Below are 24327 nucleotides of genomic sequence, written 5' to 3'. Positions count from 1 at the left end.
ATGAAGACTGTATGAAGATGAAATATCAACTGGAATCTAACCAGGGAATGTGGGAGCTCTGACACCTCACACAGCAACTACCTCTGAGGTCTTATACACAAAGCATTATGACCACTGACTGGTGAAGTGGATAACACTGATTATCTCATCATCATGGCACCTGTTAGTGGGTGGGATATATTAGGGAGCAAGGGAACATTTTGCCCTCAGAGTTGATGTGTTGGACGTTACTTCCTCCAAAACATCAACATGTCTATTAGACGCCATTCCTACAAGACGACAAGAAGCCTTACCATTAATTAATGCTTTGATCTTAAGTATGATCAATCTATCTCTATTTATGGGCTACATAACACAGGTCTTTAGGGTGGCAGCAATTGAAAAGCCATCACTTGACCCAGCTGTCTTAGCTAATTATAGGCAAATTTCCAACCTTCCTTTTACCTAAAAATCCTGGAAGAGTAAAACAGTAAAACAGCTAACTGACCATCTGCAGAGGAACGGTTTATTTCAAAATTCATCACAGTACAGAAACAGCATTAGTGAAGTTACGGATGATCTTCCTACGGTCTCTGACAGTAGACTCATCTCTGCGCTTGCCCTGTTTGACTTCAGTACAGTGTTCGATCCTGTTGACCATAATATTTTAATACAGAGATTAAAGCATGCTGTAGTGGTTTGGATCCTATTTAAGAGACTCCAGTTTTTTCATGTAAATGGGGAGAGTTCTTCATACACTAAAACTAATTATGGAGTTCTACAGGGTTCTGTGCCAATTCTATTTACATTATACATGCTTTCCTTAGGCGGTATTAATAGGCATACCTTCTAATAATACTGCCTACCCAGCTTTATCTATCCATGATGCCAGATGAAGAGACAGACACCCTCTCTACTTTTAAGATTAGGCTTAAAACTTTCCTTTTTGATTAAAGCTTTTAGTTTCAGCTGGATTGGCTGACTCTGAACCTTCAGACTACGCAGTATATCACAGTTTGTTGCACAAGGGGCTACATAGCTGCAGATCAGTCAGGGTGCCCATGTTGGGTCCTATCACCTGCCCAAAGCACCAACAATGGGCATGTGAGCATCAGAACTGGACCACAGAGCAATGGAAGTAAGTGGCCTGGTCTAATAACCCCCCCCCCCCCCCCTTTTTTTTTTTATATCATATGGATGGTGATGTGCGTTTGCATCACTTACTTGGAGCACCTGGCACCAGGATGCACTATGGGAAGAAGGCAAGCTGGTGGAGGCAGTGTGATGCTTTAGGCAATGTTCTGCTTGGAAACCTTGGGTCCTGCCATCCATGTGGATGTTACTTTGACACATACACCCTATCTAAGCATTGATGCAGACCGTTTGGAAACAGTATTCCCTGATGGCTGTGGCCTCTTTCAGCAGGATAATGTGCCCTACCACAAAGCAAAAGTTGTTCAGGAATGGTTTAAGGAGCACAACAAAGAATTTGAGGTGTTGACTATGCCTCCAAATTCCCAGATCTCAATCCAATCAAGCAATCTGTGGGATGTGCTGGACAAAAAAGGTTTGATCCATTGTAGCCCCACCTCGCAGCTTACAGGACTTAAAGGATCTGTTTCTAACATCTTGGTGCAGATACCACAGCACACCTTCAGGGGTCTAATGGACTTCATGCCTTGATGGGTCATGTCTGTTCTGGCAGCAGAAGTGGATCAACGCAATATTAGGCAGGTGGTCATAATGTTATTCTTCATCGGTGTACTCTACCAGGTTATCCAAGTTAATTAAAACCACATTAAGCAGCCCTCTTTGACTTTGTGCTGGTGTGAGAGGACAGTGTGATGTGGTGTGGTCTGCACTCTCTCTGCCCCTGGCTTCAGTGTAAGGTCTGCAGCTGAAATTGGCTTTGAGTGCAAACAGGGGTCAGTTTCTGTGTCCTCTATCCGTTACACCATTAATTGGCAAAATGCAAAACTGAGACCTAATCAGTAGTTTGGAGCTGCTCTAGCCTACCTCTAGGAATACATTAACTTATATTCCCTGCCTAATTTGTGATGCCTCTCAGTCCTGGCAGGAAAGGTGAGAATGACCTCTTACTCTGTTCGTAACTCTAGAAATATGGCCTGAGCTCTGGATGTTGTCTGGCAGCTGTAAGAGTATACTTGGTTATCCACCATGAGTTATAGACACCTCCACTGCTTTACGTATCAGACCCCTTGAGTTTCAATTAATCGTCCTGATGCCAACTAAGGGCAGATGGGGGCATACGTGCAATTTGCTGATGAACTGCTCAATCTGTCCAAGTCTGATTCATGATGATTGTAAATGATACTATGATGAAAATTATAGAATTCTGATGTCTCACGCTTCTCCAGTCTGTAGAGACTATCAACAGATTAACTGATAATAAATACAGACTGATGGCCCACAGGAAATTTCAGTCTGGTCCTTGATGTCTGGCTTCAGCCACAGGCAACAATTACCAGTAATACTCAAACAGATCCATAACAAGCAAATATTGTCCGCTTTGGCTGTGTGATGGATATTAAACAAGAGAGAGAGAGACCACATTTTCTATGGTTTCTTTAGAATTGTATAATTTTCCATTGCAGGAGAGAGCAGTTTGGTTCAATGCCAAGCACGTTTCTGAGCTTTAATCGTGGCCAAACATCTTAAAGTTGTGGCAGAAACACACCCATGTGTTCTCAGTGATCATTTAATTTATCTAAGAAAAAACAAATAAATAAATCAAAATACAGAATATGTTTAAGCTCACTACTCAATGCAACTCACTATCTATCAAGTACCTAAATTTTAAAATCACTTCAAATCTTCATACTCATTTGGTAAAAAAAAAGCATAAAAAAAAAAACAGGCTTACACCAATATGAGTTGTGTTTCACTGCATGACTAGATATGTAATTGGTTAACTGCACATGATAAACACTAACCAGCTTGATGTATGTTCTCAATCATGGCAGTCTTGCCTGTTAGTTCTGTTTGTGTGTGTGTGGGTCACAATTTTTTTCTTTTGTCAAGTAAGTTAGAACCTTGAAATTACTATTGGTGGTTTGTTTTATTCCCTTTGCACTGTCCATTGTAGTTTTGCTATCATGTTTAAACTGAAGACCTAAATGCAGAAGTTGTCAGTCAGGTACACCAAACAGAAATCAAGTTTCAACACAAAAATACAGAAAGCAAGTTAAATGACTCGGAAAAAGAAAAACATGGTAATCCAAAAACTAAAAATGGTCTTAGCAGCATATGAAAAGGAAACAATGGACTGGCATCAAATACAGGAGATAAGCACAGCCAGAGAACACACAAGCAGACAGATTGTCGACTAACAATGGGAATACAAGACTATAAATAAATTAGAAATGCACAAAACAGAAGTGAAAATAATGCAGATGAGACGGGCAATCGCACAAGAGGAAAAAAAAAAGATAGGAAGTAATTCCAATTGAAACTTATTTTTGTTGTATTGCCAGATTTTTCTCACAGGGTGCCATTTACCCAAAAATTAATTATTTAATATTTTTAGGTTCCAGCAGATCATTTTATGCCTTTTTGCCACTAATTCTAAATTACAGGCCCACATATTTCAAGACATTCAATTCCCCCCCATTCAGAAACCTTACAGTTGCATTTCTGTCCTTACCTGTGTGACCTTGTCTGTGACATTGTGAGTGCGGTCTTTGACTTTTGGAGCAATGATAGTCTTCTCAGAGGACGGAGGGGAGGGGCACTTCTTATCATTGTTGGCCTCTGAGAAGTTGAGCGTGATGAGGGGAATCTTGTTGATGGTGGTGTACTTGTTGAGGTTGGAGTCGGAGGTTGAGCCGAGCAGGCTCGATTTGATCTGGCTGAGCGGCCCTGAAAAAGAGTGCGACAGAGGGTGGGTGTTATCATTAGAAGTTGCCACATTTTGTTTTATAGTTGGGCTATTGTTGATCTACTAGGCATTGTGAATAGTGTAGATCAGAAAACAGTCTAGTGCTTGTTTGTGGTAGTTGTGACATGGGTAGTGAGCATGGAGTGATTCTTACTTTTGAAGTGAGTTCAACCACAACACAATACCGAGAATACAAGAGATGCTGAAATAGAAACTGCACAGGCCTTTCAGAGTTTCTCATTAAAATATAATGAAGAACGCTGCTGGCGAAAAAAAAACAAAAACAGAATGATTCAATGTGCAATCATTCCTATAGTTAGTCAGATCAAGTGTACTGAATTCACAAAATGTTCCCTGATCATACTACATAATGTTATCTATATCTTGAACACAATCATAATAAAAACTGATGTGTGTGATAGCACTACACAAACTGACATGTGACCCAATGAGAGTGAGAAAAAGTGAAAAAGAGAGGTTTGCTAATTCAGCTGCATGAACCAGCAGAGGAAGGTTACACTGGTACCGCCACCCCCCACAAAGCACAGTACAGTGATTGAGAGTCAAGGACAGAGAAACAGACAGTTGAGGGTGAAAGATTGCATGCGCAGCTTCAGTACATGCCACAGTCAGGATACATCAAAGCCGTCATAAAAAATAACTTAAAAGAAAAAGCTGAAGCCATACCCCCAGCCATCCAGGAGCGAGATACTAGCCAACCAGGAGAGAGAAGAAATAGAAGGTAAAGGAGAAAGTGGGATTATGGAAAGGTGCTTGGAGTGTAGGGTCAGTAGTCACGGGTACGAACACATCAGCAATGTGGCATTACTAGTAAACAGAGAGCGGTGGGAGCTCTGTGAGTAAACCTTTAGAGGATTAAAAAGGGCAGACCATGATGCTAATATTGCTATTAATGAGTATTACATCTGATCCTAAAGAGCATACATAAACAAGACTTTTAAAGAGCCAGTTACCATTCCTGGTTGAATAAGTACTGTACAATGCATTCAACACGAGCAAGCCTTCATTGATTTTCTTCAATGAACAACAAGCACGAGAGAAGTTAAGTGTGCTGCTTCATGCAAGCATGTGCAGAGGTCAGTGTGTTTTCTTCTACTGAGTGTTTTGGTTAGTTGCTGGTTAGGGTTAGGCAGGTCATTTAAAAGCCATTTAGTGCTGTTCCAGTCTTCCAAGGCCAAAGAGCTTACAAACACACTATCAGTCATCTGCCGAGGCATTTGCATACAACATGAACCTTGTGTGGGAAAACTCATGCAACAAGCAGGCTTTGTGCAGTACACATGTATCATTGATTGGGCATGCTGCTATTCATGATCTGAAATGCAGCAGGTTGCAGTTGGTTACCTTTGATATTGCGACCATTATCTGTGAAGGTGGCAACACAGTGGAGGAGAAGACAGAAAAAGGGGAGTGAAGGTAAGAGAGGAATTTCTGGGTTTCTACGATGATAAATGGGGGCTGGCATTAAAGCCCCGTTACTGTCCCTGTGAACAATTCATTACAGTGAAGTAGATGAATGACTGTTTCAGCCAGTGGGAGCAATTTAAATGGGAACTGTAGATAAAGCAATGGGAGGAGACTGATTGACCTGGAGGAAATCGGAGCAGTATGGGTCACTTCTACACTCAAACAAATGAGGCCCTAAAGGCTAATGACTAAGACTGCAAGGAAGATCAATAGCACAGATTATAGATGTGACCATCCATAATCTCTACATTTCAGCCTTTCTTATTATATCTCATCAATTAAGCAAAAAGGCAAAGCAGCATCACCAACCAGTGCTGCGCAGTTAGCATTTAAGCTGAAGCTAGCATTCTTCAAATGACTCCTTCTGCCTCATTAAGAACCCAGACACAGAATATACAAAGCTTGTGTGATCTGGAGGCTTCACACTTCACACACATCATTCTGTACAGTGAGCATCATAGTAACATACGAACAATAATAAACAGAAAGGGTCTACATTTACAAAACAAAATGATGACTAGAAAAACTTAAATTTTCATAGCCTAAGGAATATACTGTTAAGCAACTCATGTTGTATGTTTGGGAATTTACAAAAGGCCACCGTAAGGACACCCTTACCTTCACTGGCATGCCGGTCCCTGAACACCATCTTGGAGTTGCACCCAAAGCCTTCCATGTCATGTACAGAGGAGGCTCTGCGAATACTGCACACACTCTCTCTGGAGGCAGTTGGAGTGAGGCCTGGGATTGATGGAGCTGCAGTAAGTGTGTCCTCTTGGCTCTGGTTTTGGGTCTGGGCAGTGGCCTGGTCCGGGTACATCCGGTCCCAGGGGCTTTTGGGCGATGAATGGTCCAAAGGCCCAGACACTGGGGTTGAGCAGTGGCTGGGGCCGATGAGGGCGCGGGTGTCGTTGGCATAAGAGGGACTGCAGCTCTCTCGAGTGGTAGGAAGTTGGTAGTCACGTGTTGCTACTGAGCCATCGCTGTACCGAGGAGAGTCCACCATGACGGCATCAGGGTCTTCCTGGGGCAGGGATTGCTTGCTGATTCTAAGGAGAGGTAAGGCTGGGAGACGGAAGCGAAATAATCTCCCTTTCCCTGATGGAGAAGCAGAGAAAAAGCAGTAAGAACAAGTGTGTGTGTGTGTGTGTGTGTCGCTTACCTGGGGAACAGTGTGGTGCACAACATGCTGTTCCCCATGAACACTGAGGGGTCAGGTCCCCTATACTTCTCTTTTTTTCCTACATTGATCCATCCTTATACTGCCTCTGGTAACAATTTATACTGACCAATAATACTAACACAGTATCCCAGCTCTGATACTTGTGTTAGCACACTTCCATTTTGAATGCAGTTCAATCCAGTTTTAATTATATAGCGCAAAATCACAACAACAGTACCTTCAAGGCACTTTATATTGTAAAGTAAAGACCCTACAATAATACAGAGAAAACCCCTACAATCCGATGCCCCCCCCACCACCACCATCATCATTAGCAAACACACACAGAGTGGGAAGGAAAAACTCCCTTTTAACAAGAAGAAACCTCCAGCAGAACCAGGTTCAGGGAGGCGCATCATCTGCCTCAACTGGTCGGGGTGAGGGGAGGGAGACAGGTTACAAAGATTAAATGCAGAGTGGTGAATAAACACAGAGTGAAAAGAGGTGAATGAAGAAGAAACACCTGATCCAGCAATAACGGAAAGCTTTATCATAAAGTAAAGTTTTGAGCCTAATCTTAAAAGTAGAGAGGGTGTCTGTCTCCCGAACCCAAACTGGAGAGTTGGTTCCACAGAAGAGGGGCCTGAAAACTGATCTACTTTTAAATTCTTTTCAAATTACACAAGATTAGTATACATCAGTTTGCTATCAAGACATTTCATAAAAGCATAATCCAGAAACACATGGATAGATCCAATATCTGATTTTAAAACTCCAAAATGTATCAGGTCATTATATGGTAAATGGACTAGTTCTTATATAGCGCTTTTCTACTCAGTATGAGCACTCAAAGCGCTATTACAACATGTTTACATTCACCCATGCACTCCCATTCATACAAGCACTTCCATGTTTGCTAAGCTAAGTGCTTTTAATTAACTATCATTCATACACATTCATACTCTGACGGGACGGTCGGAGAGCAACTTGGGGTTAAGTATCTTGCCCGAGGATACATTGGCATGTAGCCTGGAGTAGCCAGGAATCGAACCTCTGACCTTCTGATCAGCAGGTGACCTGCTCTACCTACTGAGCTACAGCCACCCCCACCCCCTATATGTGAGATTTAAATTTCCAGTTTATCGAATTTCACTTGCTGAGCAATCCTTACGTTTAAAAATAATTAAACTCTCTCTCTTTGTTGTTTTTACATCTCTGTACATTGAGAAGGGAGGGCACCCCCCCGATTAAATTAAAAAACAAAACAACAACAACAAAAACAATCAGCCAGTTGTTTTTCTTTCTAGCATTGGCATCCACCTTATGTGCTGAAAATCTATTCCCCCACTGGCTGAAAATTTGCTGGTGCAGCCTCTCCTTCTGCTACTTAACCAAGATGGTGACCAATGAGGCAAAGTGTAGCTGCCGTGCTGAGCCCAGTCTAACTATGGCGATGACTGGTGCTGCCCACACATCTTTCCCACCCGATCAAAAGTTAAATAAAATAATTAAAAAAAAATATGAGTACTATTGCAGATGGTCTCTCCAAATCTCACACTCCACAATCTCATCTTTACAAGACCAAAGGTACAGACCACAATCTCTCAGTGTTCTTGTTAAAATCACATGTATAATATGTGATTTTTGTCCTCTGCCATAAACTATATATTTTTTCTGTAGTTCTGGTTAATGATTTGTGGTACTGCTTTCATGCTGGTTAGAGTACAAGTTCTCTCTGCTTTAGTTAAGCTCAGATATTTAACATAAGGACAGATCAGTACTTTAGTGTTTCAGTCAGGCAAAAAAAAAAAAAAAGGCCGTAGGGCACTGGTAACTACCTCTGTATTTAGTTTTCAATTTCATGTGTGTTTCTGTGTTGATTTTTTTTTTATATTATTCCTGTGTGAGTACACTAAATGAGCCGCCTAACAACAAAAATAAGCTCCTTATCTAATGGGCACTTATTTTTCCTTTAAATGTTTTAGCTTTGCATATAAACTACTGTATGAGATATTACATTTTGGTTCAAGGAATATTAACTTTTCCCCTTTACTGCAACTAACGTAAGACAAGCAAGTCTGATCCATGGAAGCTCCACCTCACAACTTACAGGGCTTAAAGGATCTGTTGCTAACAGATACCACAGCACACCTTCAGGGGTCTAGTGGAGTCCATGCACTGACAGGTCAGGGCTGTTTTGGCAGCAATGGATACCAAAATAGTATTAGGCAGGTGGTCATAATGTTACTGTATGCCTGATTGGTGTATATTACTCTTGATTCCTGCAGTGCCTCCTGTTCTTCAGGCTGTTGAAACCAACCTATAGCTGCTATTAATGATTGGAACAAACAATTCTTGCAAATATTAAGTTTGTGTCAGTGTTACGCACTTATACACTTAACATAGTAAATGTAAGAATGAAAGCATCTAATTTAAGACATATTGCCTGAGGGCAATTACTATCACATATGAACATAAACTCTGAGGCAGCTGGTAGCTGATTCACTTAATTAGTGTGAAGACTGTTCAACTACAGTGATGCCAGAGATGGCATAAAAACAGAGTGCACAGTGTTTTTTTTAATGAACCTGTGGGATCGCCACAATGCCCTGTGACCTTGTGTTGTGTTTCCATGGTGTTTCCATGGTGTATTTGTAACAGAACTTGCCTCATTCTTCAGCATCCCAAAACAGCTTTCTTTTTTAAAAAAAAAAAGCCCTGGCAGATCAAAACAAGTGCCTGCTCTGCCTCAGGCACAAGTTCAATCTTCAATCTTCCTTCAATTATTCATAGGCAGGGACATTTGTGGAAATATTATAAAGTCAGTGATGCGTTGAAGAGTCAGTCCTATAAGGGATTATGTGCAGGGTTTTAATGAGTGATGGATAGCTTCTGGGGAGATGAAGGAGAACGTGACAAAAAAGTGATATTTATGGTTCTTGCAAAACAGAAGGCAGTTCTGAGAGAATGCTATGAACAACGTGTACATTGTACAACATACAGACATCATGAGAGACGGTCACACTTACAGGATTGCACATACTGTATAGTCTGCAAACTGTGGCCTAGGTGTTGTGAGTCATTTAGCTGCCTGAATATATGCCATTCATATCACAATACACAATGATTATGTCTCCTTTTTATATTTTCTGCAGCCAACTGCAGGACATTGTATATGACATACCAACATCCACAAAGAGTGGACCAGGTAAGAATGTGTTCAGAGACACAATAGGTGGTAAATTTAAAAAATGAATTACTGTTGGAGGCTTAGCAGGGAGCCGACTGCATCTTTATCTACCTCACTGCTTCTTCTACTAGGGTGAGACTGACAGGGAGGAGCGAGAAAAACTAATTTTAGACACAATACCGAGTGTCTGTTTGTGTCAGTGTGGTGTGTTTAAATTAAGTCTTGAGCCAGATGCTGATGCCAGAAGTGATAGTTTGCACTTAATTGGAGATTCAGAGCTGGATCGGAAGCTCAAATCTGGGCTGCAGTATGACTGAAAAAGTCGTTCATTTTCATTCATCATCAGGATGAAATCTGGTTGAATTGGCATTCTTGTCTTTGCAGAGCGATTGCGTACAAAAGCCTGTGTCATCTGAGCTCAGGGCTGCGATGCAGATGAAACTGCTGTTAAAGAACACCATCTGGTTCTTCAGACTGAAACTGATCCCAAACCAGCAAACTCAATTTATATGCCAAAAACTGTGCAGAATACATCCCGACTTTTTTTTTTTAGCAACAATATGTCTCAAAATGTCCTCCCTCAGCTGGAAAACTGTTCCCTTTTTTCCAATCAGTCCACTGCAATATTACAATGCTGATATGTCAATCAATGACAATCAATCGCAGCATTTCACATTAGTGACAGCTCGATTTTAAGCACCAACCTTGACTGCTAAAAATTACACCTTACCAAAATAATGAATAGTAATACCTCAGCACTCACATGCTCAGAGCACTGCTTCTAATTATTGTGCATGGAGGATAAGCAGACTGTATACGCTGCTGATCTTTTAATTAGCTCATAATTCAGTCACTGAGAAAACTGTATGCGCATTTAATTGTGGTACTGAAAAGGCTGCATCTTTCAGGAATATGGTACCGTTTTGTGAGGGCTAATACTGGGTAGTGTGTGCATGTACTGTATGCCTCTCTTCCCTCTTCAACCCTCTCATCCTCTCCCTGCAAAAACTCACTGGCAGCTTTACACAACCAGCAGACGCACAGTGGCCCTTGTTGCTATGATACCAGATAGTAATATTTGCACTGAATATTAATTGGGCCCTCAGATCCCCATGTTGGGAAGTGAAATGTCTTGCTGTAATGCAAGCATTATTCAGATATCAGAAGAAGCGTGAAGAGAACAATAACCCTTCATGCTGTGGTGAAAGCGGGACACAAACAGTGTTGTGTCCTTTTGTCTCGGTCTTATGTTCTGGTGTTTTTTCTGACATTCTAACTGATTTGCGTGCAGAATTCTTTCACCTTAAGAATTGTTTTCCTGGACTCCCAGTCCTACTATTACTCACAGGCTCTAGAGGATAACATTCATAAAACTGCCGGGTCCCAGCTTTGCCCCGCGCTCATTTATAAGAGGGGAAATTAGAGTGTGCTTGCAATAAGCTTGAGTTAATAATCATGAGCTTCATTTTATGGCATTTTTCCTACTCAGGCTGTTGCTATCAGAGTGTGAAAATACATGTGGGTAAAGAGAGAGAATGATAATCAATAAAGGTCCCTCGTTGGAAGTGAAACAGAAACTCGATTCTTGTTTAACTCAGTGGTCAATACACAATGAAAACAGCTGCACTTAGTGATCTCATTCCTCCATCTTTGACATGACCACCAAATTGAAATTTAGCATTCATGGATGTTCCTGTGCCTTCTGGACACCACACCAGGTAGACCAATGATTCTATTTAGGTCTAACTCTAACATAATGTTTTTTAGACTTATCAGTGGGCTGAGTGTAATCCTGCTGATATAATTCTGATATTGATTACTGATCTGTTGGCCTCAGCTCTTAGATTGCTCGATAAATAAAAATGAATAAAGAAGAGATGGGAGAAACACCCTTCAACCATGTTAGGAGTGTTACCATAGTACAGTTTCCTTTGTTGACACCACATGTTTGGAGCACCACAAACACGATAACCAGCTGATCAGAGCAGAGTCAGGCAACAAGCATAAATGAGTAATAAAGTAACTACACATAACAAATGTTAAGAAATCTGTGTGTTCTGTGTCTGAAAGAAAGGAAAAATACTGGGACCTGAACTGGGACGCACTTGGTGAATCACCGAGGCAGCGTCTTTTTGACTCCAGAGGGCTAAAGGTGTTTTTTTTCTCTTTCTCTTTCAATTTCAATTAAAAATTTTAGGTCATCTAGGGGTCACTGGACATCTTTTGTGCAAATTTGGTATGAATCGCACAAACAAACAAACAAAAACAGTACCCTGTCTCCCCCTCCGGGGGCAGGTTAATAAAAACAGGAAGTTAGCTGAAAGACAGATCAGCGAGACGTATACAGAGAGAAACACCAAAAGTACAAAAGACAGGAGTCCTGAATGCACTGAAAAGGCATTACTCGACAAGAATTTGATCGTTGTTTCCTCCTGAGAAATAAAGTAGTTCATAAATAATTTCCCACAGCTGGTCTTCACTTCCTAGGCTCATCACCACATTCTGAAATGCATAGAATCCAGAGTATAGTGTTCAGGTAGGTTGTGGTCAGCTGCAGAGCTCTACAGTGCAACGAAATGCTAAAGATGATAGCTCAGAGCTGATTCTGCAATTCCTCCCTTTTCCTCAAAGCCAAACTGAAGATCCTTCAGTTACAACCACATCATGGGGTTAGGTTTTCAGCTGCAGTGAAGAGCTCAAAATAAATACTGTCCAACATGGAGGAAAGCTGGTGGCTAATGCTGAGATAGTAAGGAGACAAGTAGAAACCATCTTTTTAACAGCCTCATTTGCCAACTATTAATTTCCAGCTTAGACAGAATATTTAAAAGAAGAACTGATTTGGGCTCGGGCACCACTACAGATAAGAGCTACTTGAGTCTGCTAATATGTCACCAGTAGGCAACCCCACATCATATGAATGAGAAAGCTTAAAAGATAACAGAACTGTATGAGGGGCTGCTCGGCTTCCACTTGAAACTTACAAGGTGTTAAGTAGGTTCTGTGAAGATGATTATAATGGTTTTTGGTTGTCAGGATTACAACAGGGACCTTTTTCCAATCAAACTCTGCGGTGAAGTGGCTGCGCTGCCAGGAGCACCAGGCACAGCAAATCGACACGCAGCTCACCCTGCATGTCTCCACCACCCGTACTCGTGAAAATGAAACACCTCTGCACTTGAATTTGGCTGAATTTCTTTGTTTGTTTGACTGGCAGCTGATGTAGTTGTTGGTTTCTCAAACCTGGTGCTATTTGTAACATGTAATGTGTAGCTTCTATTCTCCACATTATATTCCTGAGTGTTAATTAGGGTTTGGAATTTGCCATTATTATTCTTTGGTATACAGTATATGAGGGTAGCAAAGACCTTTTGTCTTTTGCGAACATATAAACTTTAGATATACAGTAGAAATCAAAGCTAGACAACTTACATTTTCCTAAATATCTAACGCCCTAATTTTCCAACTAGAAATGACCTCAACATAAATATGAGGGATGTAGCTCAAGTGTATTTCATAATCTTACATAATATAATCTTAAATGAGAAGTTAAAAAAATTGTAATCAGAATTAAAGAACACTTTGGGTTACTTGACATTAACACCTGGTGCTTATTTCTTTACCTGGCAAACTGATAAAACTGACAACAATAATTTTACAAGACACTGAGGCTGCTGATAGTGGTTGCTCAGATAAAGGCTGAGGGGACGACCCCAGCAGCTGTTTGGAAAAGATGGTTCCAAGAACCTGATATCTAGAATAAATCTTTATAATGACACCTCCAAAAATGCCAGCAATCCACATAAGATAAAGATGCAAAAGAGAACATGAAGAAAAACTTAATGGACTATTGATTCAACACTGTAGCTCAAACTGATTGCTAAATCACTGCTGAATGGGCCAAAGCTCTTTCTTGGCAGTGTGCTGTCATCGGGACTAAAAGCTGACTCAGATTTGAAAGGTTATACCTGAATGGCATGGAATGGATAATCAGTTTTCAAATTTGTACTTAAGTCACATGCAGCAGACTTAATTTGAACTGTATCAATTCAAATTTATTTATATAGCGCCAGATCACAACAGTCACCTCACAACACTTTATATCATAACGTAACGCCCCTGCAATGCAGAGAAAACCCAACAACCAGATGAACCCCAATGAGCAAGCACTTACTGACAGTGGGACAGATACCTACAAAGTCCCTACTATTGCAACAATACTTATGAATCCATATGAAAAGGACACAGTCTAGTGAAAGCAACCAATTTACACTTATTTTTGTGTGCAATTTGTGGATTTGCAACAAGGGGCTCTGCTCAGTTACATCAAAGCAATCCAAGATGATTGCAGAATGGATAAATCATAACTGAACAACAGTAGGCAACAGTAGGCAATTGATAAGCAGTGCCTAATGCATTCCCCACATAGAGTCTAGAGAATGCATCATCCCCTCACTGGCACCGTGTGCAAAGCTGCTTCTGCAAGCACTGTAAAGCTATTACTTAGAAGAGTAACACTATATGCCTCACAGACTTAAATTATCATCTTTAGCAGTTTGTTCATTATAAAATATGTAAAGTTATTCATAATTTGTGACCCATGCATAAGTTCAGGACTAGGTTTCTAGAGTTAGCTGACGGAGGTCTAAGAAAAATGAGGCCAAGGAACATCGACTCTTTGGTAATCCCTGCAATGGCAAGGATTTACATATGTAGGCACAGACAAACCACTCCAACTGACCCTATAACCAAATCAGGAGCATATCTGTGGGGACGCCCACTTAAATATTCAGGCAGGAAACAGAACTGAATTCAGAGGCCGGCTTTTATCAGAGGATTGTTGTAGCGCTCAGGCCACTCCCTTTAGAAAAGTGAAATAGGAGGGCCTTATCAGTCTCTCTCTCTCACACACACACACACACACACACACACACACACACACACACACACAGGGCTCTCCTGTATTTTAAATGCCATGTCAAACTCAGCACACAAAGCTTATATGTTCATGCATGGCTTCACCAGAGCCTACGTTTGCGCACTCTTATAATGCACACAAACACTTGCTTACATACTTAACATGCACTCACACATCACATGAAGCAAGGCAGTCTGTTACAGGCCTCATCCACTTATAGTTATCTAGAGATGACCTGTGGTCCTCCATGTTGCTGCTTTATATGTCACAGACAGAAAATGAGAGACTCCAAAGAAAGATGAGGCATCAAGAACACGCTCAAGAGCACAGCTGGGAAAAGGCGATATACACTATTACACCGACAGCTCTAGGAAGCTGAGGGCTCCACAGCACTGCTCCAGTAGTCCATCAGGCCATCCTGAGCTATAATTGGGCCAGACCTTTGAGATGATAGCAGGGTAACACATCAGTGTCTGCTAAACGCTTGTGTCAACATGCCAAAGGAGCTGTCTAGCAGGGAATTTTAGCAGCTGCCATTGTGATTACTGCTACTAGTACAGCTGTAAGATAAAAAAGTGAAAATGTTGACTCCAATATGGGGATCAAAGTACCCCAGAGGGTTTTTTGTTTTTGCAGTAGTCAACACTACATGTAAAGATTAGCTCAACATATCTGAAAAAATAGAGATGAGTAGACCAGCAGAAAAAAGTAAGCAGTAGAAATGGGCAGACAAAGGAACGCATAATGAGTAAAATAGATCATTTCACAAAACAAATTCAATTTCTTGTGAAACAACAAACTTGTGCTAAATTGAGTGATAACTAAAAGAGGAAAATTGACGAGCCAATAAAAAAATAAAGATAGAGAGACTGGTCAATGGCTCCCCGGCAACCGACAAGGAAAAAGAATTACTTTGAAGGCAGCCATTCTCCATTTCTGGTTTGTGTTGTACTTTTCACAAGTGTTTGCAGACAAGTTGGCATCTTCCATGCAAACTGCTGGTAACTGAGGCAATCTGCTAGTGACAAAAGCAATCGCAAGGTGGTGTTTGGTGCAGTACCATATACAGCTCTGCCATCACTTTCACAATAGCGAATGGCAACAACCTGAAGCAACAACTCACCAACTGAACATGTAATACACGCTGTTCATTGAGTGGTCTCTAGGCCCAAATGGAGGTGGGCAAGCTGAGAGGCCAGCAGCTTTTTCCTGGTGGTTTGCACATTTGCACATGAACCTCTGGTGTTTCATGATAAATTGATGGAAGATCAGTGTGAGAGGCAAGCTGCCACTGACTCTGCTTTCACTGCTCTGAGATCAGTTACGAACTACTCTTAATAACTGAGTTTCAGCGATTTACCATTGTAATAGATGAGTTTCCTGTTGTTGTTCCTGTTTTCCTCAATCAGTAATGAATAGTAAGATGTTTTAGCTTTACGGAGCCTTTTTTTTTTTTTTTGTTAGTTTTTAAGGCCAAAGATTTCTTGTGTTCCCTCACTGGTTAGGATTGGGAAACACAGGTTCTCTGTGTCATTTTTCTGTCCTCTATTATCTCCATATTCATGTTTAATTTGAGTCTTCTTGTCTCTGTTCATTATGTGCCTATTGGTTTTCTTTCATATGCTGTCCTGCTTTCAAGTTCCATTTCTTTCACTGAGTCCCTGATTGTTCTCATCTGTAGTAATTGCCGGAACCCGTGTCTTGTTCTTCCTCCTGTTTGTCATTTCCCAAGCAGGCCTCAGTTTGTAAATAGTCATGTGTGCTTTGTTGTGTTGCCTGCGTAAATAAATTTGAAGGCATCATCCTTGTTCTCTGTAAGTTACCATCCATGTTCTCCATGTTTTCCCTCATTTTCAGTGTTTCTGTGATTTTGGACGAGGTTATCAACAACTACGGGCTTGTTTTCTGTTGGAATTGTCTGCCGCCTGCATTTTTTCCCATCTACACACATGCATGAAATGTGCTTTTGCAGAATGCACAATTCTAGATGACGAAGATGCTTTCATTTCAATCCACACATCCAATCTCATCTTGAAGTACATGTACACCTGGAAGCCTTGAATGAAGTTTGGCTTCATTCACTTTTTTCTAGCTACACTTTGAGTGAATATCCAGTGTTCAAGAAAGTAATACAAAGTGCTTTTATTTACTCAGACTTTGTCTATAATTGTGACCAGATGAAGATCAGGCCACATTTATGAGGAATTAATGCAAACAATTGGTTATTCCTAATAATGTTTTCTGGCAACCATAAAAATGATTTGCAAAAGCCGCAGAATGCTGAAAATTCTATCATATTAAGAATTCTGCTACAAAGCCAAGATGCTAAAGGGATATATCAATTAAAACAAAGAGCAGCACGTGTAACATTAACATTAGGCACAGTTGATATCTGGCAAACTCATAAACTGATAGAAACTTTGGAAAGGTTGCAAGAAAAAGGTCATGATTGGCTCCTAGATAGCTCTCACAACATCCCTCCTGTGCCCAGTCTAACACTGACAACTTCTTTCATCTGGAGTTATGGCATGTATTCCCATTACATATCCACCTGTTTAATTGCAGTATTTCCAAGACTTTATTTACTTTATATTAACTTAATGGTGCAAACACAACCAGATTTAGAGACTAATAAAAACTCCCACCAAATGTCACAGACCATTGTCTTGCACCAACCTCCTCCTCCTCTCTGAGGCATGTCGTTACTCACACTGGTCAGCTTTGGAAGGTGAGGTATGGTTGAGTCTCTCCAGCGAGTCACTGCTGCCTTCTTCCAGGATGTAATCAAAGTTGAGGATGAACATCATGACCACACCCTCCTCGTTCTTCACAGGGATGATATGGGTGGCACAGAGGAAGTTTGAACCTAAGCAAAAGGAAATTAAATCACAGTTAGAAAGGGTTTCCTATTTTGATTGGCTTATTAAGTGAGCCACTACAGTCCAGTCAGATACAGAATCTTTAAATTCTGAGGCCCATCGCTCTTCAAGGCATGTTTCCCTGGTTTATAGTTCATTACTATTATTTTCAGTCTGAAGCCAAGTGGAAAAAAACGATCCAAAACCTAATGTAGACGCTTTCTAGATACAGTACAGTTCGACCCTGGAGCTTTGCATTAACACCCTTTGACATTCAAGCATCTTATTGCAGATAAAGCTGTGCATGCAGGCAGGCCTGGAAGAAAAACGAGGGTGAAAAGGTCAAGAGGGCCACTGAGAGGAAAGCCACTGGAGCTGAATGATTTTATACATCCAGACATGCAGCAAGTGCCCTTCACAGTTCAGTAGAGTTAAAACACTGTAAACATCAGCTTACCTCAAACTAACATTATCAAATTATTTAAATCGTGTATCCCCCTGGTGTTGAAACATCAGAATGTCACATGAATAATTTCTTTTTAATGTAACAACCAGAAATATTTTACAACTTGTTCTCTGAATGTTTTCGTGGAAGAAAAAAAAAAATGTTCTCAGATCTAGAGGCCCAATTATTAGAGCTGGCAATGGCTTCACAGTGGGAGGTAATTTAATGCAACCCTGCTAGCTGCTAATGCCTCACATCTAAATGTTCCTAATTGATCAAACATGAAAGAGGTGATCAAAGATGAAACAGAGATGGTGGACCATTTCTACCAGCTGCCTTGTCCTAGCGTCAAATAAACCTCTCAGATTTAAAGAAAATATTGTTGTTAATTTTATTATTTTAGCTCTGATTCTGTCTTTAATAAGTTTAGGCTTAAACATTAACATTCCCGGTTTTCAGCATTAGTTAAGTGATTGTACAGGAGCAATGAACAATTAGTAAAATGAGATGCATGTTAAGTTTTTAAATGATAAACACAGACATTATTTAAAGATGCTCTCTCACACATATTAGGCTCCAAGTCCTGGTATCACCATTCGGCTATTTATAGCTCACCCAGCAGGCACCCAGCCTAGAGCATTTCTTTTCTGGGGGAGCACAGACGCACTGCTGCTTAAATATGCTCAACTGTGATTCTTACTCTCTCCACAAAAAAAAAAAAAAAAGTAGTGTGGAATTCCAGTCTTGGGTCATTTTCTTATATTTCTCATCAGCTTCTCATATGCTACTGGGCAGCTTTGTAAACCAAAGTAGTTCACCAGGCCTGGTTTTGATTTATGTTTTAGGGAGCCCAGATTCTGCTGGGCTAAGCAATATGCTGCCTCAGTAGTATATCAGTGTCAACATGGGTGGGTCAAACTATTCATTTCAGTTGGGGGGGGGCATTATCATGCCTTCTGTAGTGTCAACATGCAAACTAAGCCTTAAGTAAAAATAGTAAAAATCCAGATGTGTCTTTGGTTTGGAGCAGTCTGAATGCACTGTAGCAGGCATGTTCTTAGAGAGAATCCTGAATACAGAGTTACAGCAGATGGTCGCCACTTCCTGTTACATAGGATTTCTTCCTCTCCACTGTCGCTGTCTGCTGCCTCATAGGGAATCATCAGATTGCTGGTGTTAAAATAACTCTTAGTGTAAACTGGATGAAGTGAAATCAACTGATTATTTACTTAAATTAAACGAATTAACCCCCCCTTCAAACCTAGCTGCTTCTTCAACAGTTAATGGCTGTTTACAAGCTGTGAACCCAACATCTGCAGATGCCAGAAACTGACCGCAGCAGAGGTGTTAATGACTCTATTAAGAATCTGAGTAGCATTCAGCTATAGCGACTATAACTTGAGGGGCCAGAAGCTTTTTGAAACCTTAGTTTGGTGTGAATTTACCATACGTTTTAAAAGCAGTATCCATCAGATTTAACTGGCAATTTTATTCAAAGGCTAGCAAAATTGCAGTAATGTATTTACATAGTGGCTTAGTCTTGTTGCATGAACTAACTACCCAGAAGAGATACCAAGATGGCTGCCAAGTGGCAAGTCATGCTTCTAGAAGGACTTTGATTGTAGCTGGAGGGATTAAACACTGTACTGCAAATACATAAAGACATTATTAGTGGAACGTTTTGGATGTGAAAGGAGTGGATCCAGATATTATTGTGTAGTTGCCTTATAGTGACATTTAATTATTTACCCCAGCTTACAAATATGAACTTCACTGACTGACTTTGATTCACCTCAGCTCAGTTTGACATTATAAAAATACAAATGTTTCTGCTGTTGTTTTTTCTTTTATCTCCTTAAGCACGAGGAGTAGCATTGACAGTGATGAGCATCCTATAATTTGACTCACTTTGTTTGCAAATTAAATTTTCACGGTCTGTCTCCATGGAAACAAGTGAGTGCTCCAAAGAAAAGCAAACTCGCTGTGCCATTTTTGTCACCAGTACAAAGTGACTTCAAGATGTTTCTCAAATTATCATCTTTATTCATCTGTCAATTTACAAAGTGTTGAGAGAAATTTCTCTTTTATGGCAACAACCAAGTGGAACAACTTATTTAGATGGGCACAGAGCACACACACACACACACACACACACACACACACACCACCCAACCACCTATTATCACATTTGTTGTGTGTGAGGTTGTACAAAACCACATTTGCATAGCCAAACCAAACATGCAAAGCAAATTTCATGTGTACAGATGCCCTCACACATGCACCAACATACTGTGGTGTGCAAAAGTCTCTGGCATTATTATCAATCAATGAACAAAATCCAGGAAAACGATCGCTCAAGACCATGAGAACTGCATCTCATCGGTTCCAAAGGCATCATGTAGCATGGCAACAAGACCCCAGCAAATGGTCAGTCATACAGAATTACCTCCAACCAAGAGACAAACAAATACACCATCCAGTCAATCTGAGATCATATCAAAAGGCAGAAGATGCTGAGGCAGCCCAAATCACAGAAGACCAATGGCACATTCTCCAAGATTGAAAAACTGCAAGTGTACCCAAGAGAACTGGAACGGCTCACATCAAATATCAGTAGGATTTGATTTGTATGGGATTTAGTCGATAAATTAAAAACTGTTATACTATTTTTGAAGTAATCCTTATTTCAGTCTTGTGCAAACTCATACCGCACCTTCCAATATTTGCAGTCAATTCATTCACACAACACAGATCACTTTGTACAACCTGTGCTTGCAGCTTTGAAATGCCGTCTGTGTACACGTATATGGGGGCACTCTAAGAATAAGCTGCTCGGAATCCATAGGCATTTATAATTCATAAGTGTCAAGTATTATGTTCTAGAACGTATAATGGTTGGACTCCTTTAGGCAATATAAGAATGAGAATGGGCTTGAGATTGTGTGTATGAAGAAGCGAATAAGAAAGAGACGGGGATGGAAATTTTGTTGGATTTAAAAAAAAAAATCATTGGCCACTTCTTCCAATTCGACCCGGTAGCTGTATTGACTTTTCATTCAGTCTAACCTTAATGAACATTTTGTTCATGCATTTGCTCATTTTTAATGCAGTCTTGTGCCAAATTGGAAAAAGACAATGAGGTAGAGAAGCGCTTATAGGTCTCAGCCATATGAGGACACTGTGATCTTTTTGTGTTTACTTCAGCGGAGGTGTGTGTTACTCAAAGTGGGCTGTGCAGTATTAACAATATGAGGCTGACGAGTGTTGGAATGAATGTGAGTTTTAGATATGAAATATTTCAATACAAAAATATTTGCACAGAGCTCTGAGTCCTAATAAGGTCATTTCGGTTTTCCATACTTTCAAACACATACACACGTGTGTGATGAGGCGCAGCAGATTAAAGCCCCTTTGAAGGAAAACAAAGAAAATAATAACAATAAATATAAAAGAAGAAATAAATAATAATAAGATTTATTTTCCATTTCTCTCTCTTCACCCTCCATTTGCCACAGACTTCTTTTCACTCCTTCTATCACTTCTCATTTCCTCCTTTACTTTTCTTAAATCCGACTCTTTCGTGTTCTGTTGGTTTATTGCCTTTAGCCTTTATGTGCATGCTCACTTTCTCTGTCCCTATCTGTGCGTGTCTTTCTCCCTGAGAAATGAGAGTGCTGCCCAGGTCCTCTGCAGGAAGCCCACCTGACGTGTTATAAGTCGACAGATCAAAAAGATTCCCGGCACTGCTGCAAAATTCTGCCCGTCTGCCTGTGTATCCTGCCTCAGAGGAGGGTGAAAGACAAACATAGATACACATACATGCATGCACACACTCACACAAACAGAAATAACATTTACATTTCTCAGTTGAGACAGCCATCCGTACAAGCATGCGCACAAAAACACTAATGAGGTCCACAGATCTCAGCTCAGCACACTCTGAAGTAGCCACAGACAAACACCGGCTCACACACACACACACAAGCACACACAGTCACTCACACACAGCCTGCTGGCAGTATTAATTAGCAGAATGTTCTCTGTCCAACTAAATTTAATATGCAGGCGATGGAGCTGCTTTACATGGCGCAGCGTAATGAGAGGACACACCTTTGAAAGGCACTAAAACAACTCTGGTCAGTGCATTTCTGACCTGAATATTTATAGAGACGAGCAGAGCAAAACACAGTTAAATATCTTAATTTGATACATCAGTTTCCGTCAAACTTAATGAAACTGTGTGACTCAGCATTCCGCTTCCCATCACGTACATTTACAGTCATGGATGGATGAACCAAAACAGAAACACAATCTGTTCTTTTCTTGTCTCTCATCCTCAGAGGATGGCGGATGGAGGAAAGCGCTGACTTGTAGCTCATGTAAGTGGCAAAGAATCTCAAACTTTGGCGAGGTGAAAGTGAGATAATAAGCACAAAACTGCCAATCATCCACATAAACAAGATCCTTGAGCCAAACTAGAGGGAATTCTATATATAAACATCCTGATAAGGCTACTGCTTTGCTGGTGTTGAAACGGCTTTGTGTGTCAAGGTCAAGCCTTAAGCCTGAGAGGAAACGTGGGTCTTATTCATTGAAACATTTTCCACTCAGCTTCATTTCCTCGCTGACAGGGTGCAGTGAGGAAGCTACCTGGATTAACAGAGCTACCTAGTAATCTGTTGCTAGACAGATGGCTCGGCAGGATGACAGCACAGTGTGTTACCAAGTGTATATGCAGAATATGCCAAATCACAGCATGCTGAGGGACTCTTTAATGTTTTCACACCAAAGACACACTGTATAGTGGCTTTTTTTTTTTAAACACAACAGTACTCTGGTACTGTGGGGATTCAGCATTCATTCTGATAAGATTTAAAAAAGTTACGTCTCCTCATGCAAAGTCACCTCCATGCCAGTTTTTTTAGTTGGTGTCTCTCCAGTAACCTACTTGGATGACTGGTCCAACCAAAGACAATAAGTTGAAATAAACACAATTATGTGTGCAGAGAGATGGATAAAACCAGCAATTCATCATTCAAGGTTGATTTTCTGCATAACAGACACATTTGTACACAATTTTTAGTACATAATGCTTCTGGGGACCTTGATTTGACCTCAAGGTTTGGACTGACAACTGATGGAGCTGAGGACAAAGTTCAGATGAGGATAGTGTTTTATATCACACTGATACTCCAATGACCAACTGTTCCCGCAGTGTGCTTCCATTTACGGAGCTATCCAATACACGCCTCTGTTCACCTCAGTTCTCTCAGCCTGTGCCTCTCACCACCTTGATTCTCTTTCTCAGCTTATATTAATTACACTATCAAAGGTTGTGCCAGTCCAAGCTCATTTTAAGCTTGAGGGATCACTGCTGTGCTCTGCTGAAGGGCATCACGTCCAGCAGAACAGAGCTTTGGAACGTTCTTCAAGAAGCCTGGAGAACTATTCCTGAAGACTACTTCAAGAAATTACAAGAAAGCTGGCTAAGAGAGTTCAGGCTGTTTTGAAGAATAAAGGTGCTCATACCAAATATTGACTTTCCAGCTCATTATATTTGTGCAAATTCTGTTTTTGCCTTATGTATTGTAATTCCAGTAATAAAAAATGGGATAGCTCAAGACTTTTGCACAGTACTATATAATGATAAGCTTTGTTAGCACAGCCACGGACCTGTTATTTTAATTTTATATATATATATATATATATATATATATATATATATATATATATATATATATATATATATATATATATATATATATATATATATATATATATATATATATAGTGCTGTACTGGGCTATAATGAGATGTTATTGCACTGCTTTCACTCCTTCATGCAACACAAGTTTATACATTTCAGCAAAATGAAATATCTGGAAACATCAATTTCTCTCACATGACTTTAAGACTTCAGCTGATCCAAAATGCTGCAGCTAGAGTACTGACAGGGACAGGAAAGAGAGAGCAGATTTCTCTTATATTGACTTCTCCTCATTGGCTCTTGTTAAATTCAATTCAATTCAATTCAATTCAATTTTATTTATATAGTGCCAAATCACAACAAACTGTCACCTCAAGGCGCTTTGTATTGTGGGTAAAGACCCTACAATAATACAGAGAAAACCCAACAGTCAAAACGACCCCCTATGAGCAAGCACTTGGCGACAGTGGGAAGGAAAAACTCCCTTTTAACAGGAAGAAACCTCCAGCAGAACCAGGCTCAGGGAGGGGCAGTCATCTGCCGCGACCGGTTGGGCTGAGGGGAGAGAAAGACATGCTGTGGAAGAGAGCCAGAGATTAATATCAATTAATGATTAAATGCAGAGTGGAGTATAAACAAAGTAAATAAGGTGAATGAGAAGAAACAGTGCATTATGTGAACC

General features: G+C 40.5%; 1 protein-coding gene across 1 annotated transcript in view; it reads right to left on the bottom strand.

Moving 5' to 3' along the window:
• Window positions 1-24327, bottom strand: part of LOC115791894 (potassium voltage-gated channel subfamily H member 7-like) — a 98051-nt gene that overhangs the window by 46890 nt on the left and 26834 nt on the right. The window contains exons 3-5 of the mRNA XM_030746191.1: window positions 17346-17501; window positions 5984-6457; window positions 3644-3858 (exon numbers count right to left, since the gene is read on the bottom strand). Coding sequence (XP_030602051.1) covers window positions 3644-3858; window positions 5984-6457; window positions 17346-17501 — 845 coding nt within the window. The remainder of the gene's footprint in view (window positions 1-3643; window positions 3859-5983; window positions 6458-17345; window positions 17502-24327) is intronic.

This window comes from Archocentrus centrarchus, chromosome 2 (assembly GCF_007364275.1).
Source record: "Archocentrus centrarchus isolate MPI-CPG fArcCen1 chromosome 2, fArcCen1, whole genome shotgun sequence".
Classification (NCBI taxonomy): Eukaryota; Metazoa; Chordata; class Actinopteri; order Cichliformes; family Cichlidae; genus Archocentrus; species Archocentrus centrarchus.
Note: the sequence above shows the minus strand (reverse complement) of the source record. Positions and strands in the feature narration are given on the sequence as shown.